The sequence below is a fragment of the Sander lucioperca genome, chromosome 9 (genome assembly GCF_008315115.2).
Source record: "Sander lucioperca isolate FBNREF2018 chromosome 9, SLUC_FBN_1.2, whole genome shotgun sequence".
Classification (NCBI taxonomy): domain Eukaryota; kingdom Metazoa; phylum Chordata; class Actinopteri; order Perciformes; family Percidae; genus Sander; species Sander lucioperca.
Window position 1 is genome coordinate 39,473,568 of NC_050181.1, and position 10,000 is coordinate 39,483,567.

Here is a 10,000-nt window from a genome sequence, read left to right on the forward strand (position 1 = left end):
ACAGTTACTAGCCTGCAGCTTCAACCTTGCTCACAATTTATATATGATTTAAGGGATGATAACTTTCAGATCCATAATTTGTTCTGAGCACACATCATGTCTGTGTGACATCATCAGTCTGGGTGACATCATCAACACTGAAGCAAAACCAGGAAACCCAAGACGTTATAAATGTGGTGTTGCTCCATTATCTCTGAGACCAGAAGTGTCGGCAGGTTTCACTCAGATATTCTGTCCAATAACAAGTGACCATTTCCACCATGTGACATTTGTTAACAGTGTTTGGTCCATCCATCCATCTTCGTCCGCTTATCCGGTCTCGGGTCGCGGGGGTAGCAGCTCCAGCAGGGGACCCCAAACTTCCCTTTCCCGAGCCACATTAACCAGCTCCGACTGGGGGATCCCGAGGCGTTCCCAGGCCAGGTTGGAGATATAATCCCTCCACCTAGTCCTGGGTCTTCCCCGAGGCCTCCTCCCAGCTGGACGTGCCTGGAACACCTCCCTAGGGAGGCGCCCAGGGGGCATCCTTACCAGATGCCCGAACCACCTCAACTGACTCCTTTCGACGCAAAGGAGCAGAGGCTCTACTCCGAGCTCCTCACGGATGACTGAGCTTCTCACCCTATCTCTAAGGGAGACACCAGCCACCCTCCTGAGGAAACCCATTTCGGCCGCTTGTACCCTGGATCTCGTTCTTTCGGTCATGACCCAACCTTCATGACCATAGGTGAGGGTAGGAACGAAAACTGACCGGTAGATTGAGAGCTTTGCCTTCTGGCTCAGCTCTCTTTTCGTCACAACGGTGCGATAAATTGAATGTAATACCGCACCCGCTGCGTCGATTCTCCGACCAATCTCCCGCTCCATTGTTCCCTCACTCGCGAACAAGACTCCAAGGTACTTGAACTCCTTCACTTGGGGTAAGGACTCATTCCCTACCTGGAGAAGGCACTCCATCGGTTTCCTGCTGAGAACCATGGCCTCCAATTTAGAGGTGCTGATCCTCATCCCAGCCGCTTCACACTCGGCTGCGAACCGATCCAGTGAGTGCTGAAGGTCACAGACCGATGATGCCATCAGGACCACATCATCTGCAAAGAGCAGCGATGAGATCCCCAGCCCACCGAACTGCAACCCCTCTCCACCCCGACTACGCCTCGATATCCTGTCCATAAATACTACAAACAGGATTGGTGACAAAGCGCAGCCCTGGCGGAGGCCAACTCTCACCTGAAACGAGTCCGACTTACTGCCGAGAACCCGGACACAGCTCTCGCTTTGGTTGTACAGAGATTGGATGGCCCTGAGAAGGGACCCCCTCACCCCATACTCCCGCAGCACCTCCCACAGTATCTCCCGGGGGACCCGGTCATAGGCCTTCTCCAGATCCACAAAGCACATGTAGACCGGTTTGGCGTACTCCCAGGCTCCCTCCAGGATCCTTGCGAGAGTAAAGATCTGGTCCGTTGTTCCACGACCAGGACGGAATCCGCATTGTTCCTCTTCAACCTGAGGTTCGACTATCGACCGAACCCTCCTTTCCAGCACCTTGGAGAAGACTTTACCAGGGAGGCTGAGAAGTGTGATACCCCTATAATTGGCACACACCCTCTGGTCCCCCTTTTTGAAAAGGGGAACCACCACCCCGGTCTGCCACTCCTTAGGCACCGTCCCAGACTTCCACGCAATGTTGAAGAGGCGTGTCAACCAAGACAACCCCTCCACACCCAGAGCTTTAAGCATTTCTGGACGGATCTCATCAATCCCTGGGGCTTTGCCACTGTGGAGTTGTTTAACTACCTCAGCAACTTCCACCAGGGAAATTGACGACAATCCCCCATCATCCTCCAGCTCTGCCTCTACCATAGAGGGCGTATTAGTCGGATTTAGGAGTTCCTCAAAGTGCTCCTTCCACCACCCTATTACCTCCTCAGTTGAGGTCAACAGCGTCCCATCCTTACTGTACACAGCTTGGATGGTTCCCCGCTTCCCCCTCCTGAGGTGGCGAACGGTTTTCCAGAAGCACCTTGGTGCCGACCGAAAGTCCTTCTCCATGTCTTCTCCGAACTTCTCCCACACCCGCTGCTTTGCCTCTTTCACGGCAGAGGCTGCAGCCCTTCGGGCCCTTCGGTACCTTGCCACTGCCTCCGGAGTCCTCTGGGATAACATATCCCGGAAAGACTCCTTCTTCAGTCGGACGGCTTCCCTGACCACCGGTGTCCACCACGGTGTTCGTGGGTTACCGCCCCTTGAGGCACCTAAGACCCTAAGACCACAGCTCCTCGCCGCAGCTTCAGCAATGGAAACTGTGAACATTGTCCACTCGGGTTCAATGCCCCCAGCCTCCACAGGGATGCATGAAAAGCTCCACCGGAGGTGTGAGTTGAAAGTCTGTCGGACAGGGGCCTCCTCCAGACGTTCCCAATTTACCCGCACTACCCGTTTGGGCTTACCAGGTCTGTCCAGAATCTTCCCCCACCCCCTGACCCAACTCACCACCAGATGGTGATCGGTTGACAGCTCTGCCCCTCTCTTCACCCGAGTGTCCAAAACATACGGCCTCAGATCAGATGAAACGATTATAAAATCGATCATTGACCTTTGGCCGAGGGTGCTCTGGTACCAAGTACACTTATGAGCATCCCTATGTTCGAACATGGTGTTCGTTATAGACAATCCATGACTAGCACAGAAGTCCAACAACAAACAACCACTCTGGTTTAGATCAGGGAGGCCGTTCCTCCCAATCACGCCTCTCCATGTGTCTCCATCATTGCCCACGTGCGCGTTGAAGTCCCCCAGCAGAACTATGGAGTCCCCCACTGGAGCCCCATATAGGACTCCACTCAAGGTCTCCAAGAAGGCCGAATACTCCGAACTCTTGTTTGGTGCATATGCACAAACAACAGTCAGAGTTTTCCCCCCCCACAACCCGCAGGCGTAGGGAGGCGACCCTCTCGTCCACCGGGGTAAACTCCAACGTAGCGGCGCTCAGCCGGGGGCTTGTGAGTATCCCCACACCCGCCCGGCGCCTCACACCCTGGGCAACTCCGGAGAAGAAAAGAGTCCAACCCCTATCCAGGAGTATGGTTCCAGAACCGAGACTGTGCGTAGAGGTAAGCCCCACCAGATCTAACTGGTAGCGCTCCACCTCCCGCACCAGTTCCGGCTCCTTCCCCCACAGAGAGGTGACATTCCACGTCCCCAGAGCCAGCGTCTGCTGCCCGGGTCTGGTCCGTCGAGGCCCCTGACCTTCACTGCCACCCATGTGGCAGCGCACCCGACCCCAGTGGTTCCTCCCACAGGTGGTGGGCCCATGGGATGGAGAGATGGATGCCACGTAGCTTTTTCGGGCTGTGCCCGGCCGGGCTCCGTGGCAAACCCGGCCACCAGACGCTCGCTGACGAGCCCTCCATCTGGGCCTGGCTCCAGACGGGGGCCCCGGGCTTCCTCCGGGCAGGGTCACTCCATCTCTTCCTCGGTCACTCATAGGGTTTTTGAACCATTCTTTGTCTGGCCCCTCACCTGAGACCACTTTGCCTTGGGAGACCCAGTGGAGACACAGTGTTTGGTGCCTTTGACAAAGTGCAGTGTGAACGCAATCCCAACCAAATAAATAAATGCAACAATGCTGCAACGTCACCCCTGAATCTGGTGTCTGTCCAGTCTGGTGAACTATAGGTGTGAAAGCGTCCTTAACCAAATTATTAAACCTCTTAGGTAAACCAATTATTACACTAAAGTAAAACAAATATAAACTCATCTGAAATGTTGCAGCATATTTCTTTGGAGCTCAGGATGGCAACCAAGATCATGGTTGCACAGCTGTCGCAGTAGTCAATGCTGCACTCCTGCTACCAACCTGCTACGCTCTGCACAGTGCCTGCGGGCCATGCTGCGTCTGCTACACCTGCGACGCTCTGCGGTGCCCTGCTGCATCCTGCTACACCCTGCTACGCTCGCGTGCCTGCTGCGTCTGCACACCTGCAGTGCCTGCTGCAGTCTGCTACACCCTGCTACACCTGCGTGCACTGCAAGTGCCTGCTGCGTCCTGTACACCCTGCACGTGCCCTGCTGGTCCTGCTGCACCTGCTACACCTGCTACACCTGCGGTGCCTGCAGTGCCATGCTGCGTCTGCTACACCCTGCTAGCCCTGCGGGCCTGCGCATCCTGCTACACCCTGCTACGCATGCGCGTGCCCTGCTGACATCCTGCTACACCCTGCGTACGCCTGCAGTGCCCTGCTGCATCCTGCTACACCCTGCTACGCTCTGCGGTGCCCTGCGTGCCTGCTGCATCCTGCTACACCTGCTACGCTCTGCGGTGCCATGCAGTGCCCTGCTGACGTCCTGCTACACCCTGCTATGCTCTGCGGTGCCCTGCAGTGCCCTGCTGCGTCCTGCTACACCCTGCGGTGCCCTGCAGTGCCCTGCTGCATCCTGCTACACCCTGCTACGCTCTGCGGTGCCCTGCAGTGCCCTGCTGCGTCCTGCTACACCCTGCGATGCCCTGCAGTGCCCTGCTGCATCCTGCTACACCCTGCTACGCCCTGCGGTGCCCTGCTGCGTCCTGCTACACCCTGCTACGCTCTGCGGTGCCCTGCTGCGTCCTGCTGAACCGTGCTGTGCCCTGCTACGTCCAGCTACGCCCTGCTGTGCCACGCTACATACTGTAACCAGGGTTCAAAATTAAATTTTTCGTCCACCAGCCAAATGGCTAGTGAATGTTCAAGTTTGACCAGCCACTTTAATAGATTACCATTGTTGTTTTGGCTGGTGAGTGAAGCAAATCTACCAGCCACTTGCATATTTTACCAGCATTTGGCTGGTAAATGGTGCTAATTTTGAACCTTGACTGTAATTGCCTCCCTGAGTACATTGTTAGAAAGGGCACAAGGTTTCCTACATTTTGACGTAAAAGTAATGTATGAAGAGTAAAAACTGTGGATGGTATTGCAAGGTAAAGAGAATTTTGGGCCCTGCCCTCGGAGTCTGAGCATCCATCCCACACACACCAATGTAAAAATGGCAAAAAGGCATTCTTTCTAAGCCTCAAAGAAGACTGAATATTTTAAAAAGTACTAATGTGATTTGAAAGTTGAATACCAACGCTGAATGTATGAAAGATGGGGAACGTTTTAAAGTTTGAATGGAGTTTCTCGGTGAATGTATGAATGAGTAGTTAGCAGTTGAAAATGTATGAAAATAATCCAACTTTCAGGGCTGTTACGCTATCTTAAAGCGATGCAAAGGTACGATTCAGGGACCCAATGAGAGAGCACTTGGAGATGTCAGGTGTTTGATTCGCTCCACTGAATATTTAGTTTATTTTCAAAGTGTGAGTCTTCAACTGGGTTTGTTTTACCTGGTTGTTCTCTCCGTCAGCCTCTCTGTGATTGGGTAGAGTGACGGAGGGCTCTGATTGGCCGCTGTGTCTGTCCATCAGGGAGGCGATGTTGGCTGCAGAGATGTTCTTACTGAACCAGCTGTGATCTTTCTCATCACTGGGGTGACTGAAGACACAAATATATCAATAAGGGGCAGACAGACAGGCAGACAGACAGACAGACAGACAGACAGACAGACAGAGAGACAGAGAGACAGACAGACAGGCAGACAGACAGACAGAGAGACAGACAGGCAGACAGACAGGCAGGCAGGCAGACAGACAGACAGACAGACAGACAGACAGACAGACAGACAGGCAGACAGACAGGCAGACAGACAGACAGACAGACAGACAGGCAGACAGGCAGACAGGCAGGCAGACAGGCAGACAGGCAGACAGACAGACAGACAGACAAACAGACAGAGAGCGAGAGAGACAGACAGACAGACAGACAGACAGACAGACAGACAGACAGGCAGACAGGCAGACAAACAGACAGACAGAGAGAGAGACAGATAGACAGACAGACAGACAGACAGACAGACAGACAGACAGACAGAGAGAAAGACAAACAGACAGACAGACTGACAAACAGACAGACAGACCTTCAGACAGACAGACAGAGAGAGACAGACAGATAGACAGACAGAGAGAGAGAGAGAGACAGACAGACAGACAAACAGACAGACAGACCTTCAGACAGACAGACAGAGAGAGACAGACAGATAGACAGACAGAGAGCGAGAGAGCGAGAGAGACAGACAGACAGACAGACAGACAGACAGACAGACAGACAGACAGGCAGACAGGCAGACAAACAGACAGACAGAGAGAGAGACAGACAGACAGACGACAGACAGACGACAGACAGACAGACAGACAGAGAGAGAGAGAGCAGACGACAGATGACAAACAGACAGACAGACCTTCAGACAGACAGACAGAGAGAGGACAGACAGATAGACAGACAGAGAGAGAGGAGAGAGACAACAGACAGACAGACAGACAGGACAGACAGACAGACAGGCAGACAGCAGACAGACAAACAGACAGACAGACTGACAAACAGACAGACAGACCTTCAGACAGACAGACAGAGAGAGACAGACAGATAGACAGACAGAGAGAGAGAGACAGACAGACAGACAGACAGACAGACAGACAGAGAGAGACAGACAGATAGACAGACAGAGAGAGAGAGAGACAGACAGACAGACAGACAGACAGACAGACAGAGAGACAGACAGACAGGTGGATGTATAAGTTATTGCTGTTTCTGAACCTGTGTCTGAGCAGCAGAGCTCTGAAGACGTTGTTTCGGTCTTCAGCTGTGATCTGATCTGAGATCACCATCTGCTCCACCACCTGCTGGGCGATCCCGGGCAGCGTCTTCTGCTTCAGGTCCAGCAGCACCGCACCTGAAACAAAGTCCAGATATTTTGGGAAAACAAGTCAAAATGTTTTGAGAAAAAAGTCGAAATATTTTGAGAAATAAAATCAAAATATTTTAAGAAAAAAAGTCGGAATATTTTGGGGAATAATGTCGGAATAGTTTGAGAAAAAAAGTCTAAATATTTGGGAAAACAAGTCAAAATGTTTTGAGAAAAAAGTCTGAATATTTTGGGGAATAAAGTGGAAATATTTTGAGAAACAAAGTCAAAATATTTTGCAAAGAAAAGTCGATTTTCAAAACTTTAACCTTTCAAACTAAAAGATTCCAGTTTGCGTGATGTAAACATGCAGTGTCAGTGTGTCTCCACCGGGGGCAGCAGAGAGCCCCGTGCTCACCGTGCGAGATGGTTTTTCGGAGTTCCAGCAGCGAGCGGAAAGACAGCGAGGCGACGTGAGGTTTTCCCCAGCGCTCCGTCTCTTCCTCCACCTCCTCCTCAAACTTGATCCATCGAGCCGTCTCTCTCCACTGCAGCTCCTGGTTCCGGTCGATCACCAGCTCGTTCAGCTCCACAAACACCTGCAGGCAGGAAATAGCTTTTAAAGGCCGTTACACACCAACCAGACCCACCAACCAGACACACCAACCAGACACACCAACAGCCACGACACCAACCAGACAACCAGACCAGACACACCAACCAGACCACCAACCAGACACCACCAACCAGACACGACCAACCAGACCACCAACCAGACCACACCAACCAGACACACCAACCAGACACACACCCCGACCACCAACCACCACCACCAGACCCACCACCAACCAGACCCACCAATCAACCAGACCCACCCAACCAGACACACCAAACCAGACCCACCAACCAGACCACACCACACCAGACCCACCAACCACACCACACCGACCAACAACCACACACCAGACCCACACCAACCAGACCCACCAACACACCAACCAGACCCACACCAACCAGACCCACCAACCCAACCGACCCACCAACCAGACCCACCACCAGACCACCAACCAGACACACCAACCAGACCCACCAACCAGACACACCAACCGACCACCAACCAGACCCACCAACCAGACACACACCAACGACCACCAACCAGACACACCAACCAGACCCACCACAACCCACCACCAACCTCAACCAGACCCACCAACCAGACCCACCAACCAACCAGACCCACCAATCAGACACACCAACCAGACACACCAACCAGACACACTAACCAGACACACCAACCAGACCACCAACCAGACCCACCAACCAGACCACCAACCAGACCCACCAACCAGACCACCAACCAGACACACCAACCAGACACACCAACCAGACCCACCAACCAGACACACCATCCAGACACACCAACCAGACACACCAACCAGACCAACCAACCAACCAGACCCACCAACCAGACCCACCAACCAGACCCACCAACCAGACCCACCAACCAACCAGACCCACCAACCAGACCCACCAATCAGACACACCAACCAGACACACCAACCAGACACACCAACCTGACCACCAACCAGACCCACCAACTAGACCACCAACCAGACCCACCAACCAGACCACCAACCAGACACACCAACCAGACACACCAACCAGACAGACCAACCAGACCCACCAACCAGACACACCATCCAGACACACCAACCAGACACACCAACCAGACCTACCAACCAACCAGACCCACCAACCAGACCCACCAACCAGACCCACCAATCAACCAGACCCACCAACCAGACCCACCAACCAACCAGACCCACCAATCAGACACACCAACCAGACACACCAACCAGACACACTAACCAGACACACCAACCAGACCACCAACCAGACCCACCAACCAGACCACCAACCAGACCCACCAACCAGACCACCAACCAGACCCACCAACCAGACCCACCATCCAGACCCACCAACCAGACCCACCACCAACCAGACCCACAACCAACCAGACACACCAACCAGACCAACCAACCAACCAGACCCACCAACCAGACACACCAACCAGACCCACCAACCAGACCCACCAACCAGACCCACCAACCAGACCACCAACCAGACCCACCAACCAGACCACCAACCAGACCACCAACCAGACACACCAACCAGACCACACCAACCAGACCACCAACCAGACCCACCAACCAGACCTACCAACCAACCAGACCCACCAACCAGACCCACCAACCAGACCCACCAACCAACCAGACCCACCAACCAGACCCACCAACCAACCAGACCCACCAACCAACCAGACACACCAACCAACCAGACCCACCAACCAGACCCACCAACCAACCAGACCCACCAACCAACCAGACACACCAACCAACCAGACACACCAACCAGACCCACCAACCAGACCCACCAACCAACCAGACACACCAACCAGACACACCAAACAACCAGACACACCAACCAGACCCACCAACCAACCAGACATACCAACCAGACACACCAACCAGACCCACCAACCAGACCACCAACCAGACACACCAACCAGACCCACCAACCAACCAGACACACCAACCAGACCCACCAACCAGACACACTAACCAGACCCACCAACCAGACACACCAACCAGACCCACCAACCAGACACACCAACCAGACACACCAACCAGACCCACCAACCAGACCCACCAACCAGACACACCAACCAGACACACCAACCAGACCCACCAACCAACCAGACACACCAACCAGACCCACCAACCAGACGGCCGGCCGTCGGCAATAAAGCCAGTGTGACTGATCAGTCTCCCCGAGTTGGTCCAAAAAGTTCCTCAGAACACACCGAAGAGACCAGACGTAATTCGTCTCCATAACAGCAGGCGGCGCTGATCTCTACTGTCACCCAAAAATGAAAACCAGCAGCTGATTGGACGAACGCGTCACGTGGGTCTGGCTGCTCCCGGATTTTTCACACACACACACACACACACACACACACACACACACAGAAACACACTCACATGCACGGTACACACACATGGCACACAGACACACACACACACTTTTTTTTTTCCCCTTATAGGAACAGGAACGTGACGGTGGAGTGTTTTTAACATTTCCACTCTGGAGGGTGGTTTCACTTTTTTTGCATTTTTAAGCCCCAAAAACGCCCCAAAACAGGGCCTTAATCACATGCAGACAGAGAAATAGCTTCACAAGC

At 53.5% G+C, this 10,000-nt stretch overlaps 1 protein-coding gene across 1 annotated transcript in view; it reads right to left on the reverse strand.

Moving 5' to 3' along the window:
- LOC116040391 (anion exchange protein 2-like) overlaps positions 1–10,000 on the reverse strand; it is a 42,399-nt gene that overhangs the window by 6,222 nt on the left and 26,177 nt on the right. Inside the window, exons 6-8 of the mRNA XM_036005183.1 lie at positions 7,178–7,358; positions 6,672–6,807; positions 5,366–5,513 (exon numbers count right to left, since the gene is read on the reverse strand). Of these exons, the coding sequence (XP_035861076.1) occupies positions 5,366–5,513; positions 6,672–6,807; positions 7,178–7,358 (465 nt within the window). The remainder of the gene's footprint in view (positions 1–5,365; positions 5,514–6,671; positions 6,808–7,177; positions 7,359–10,000) is intronic.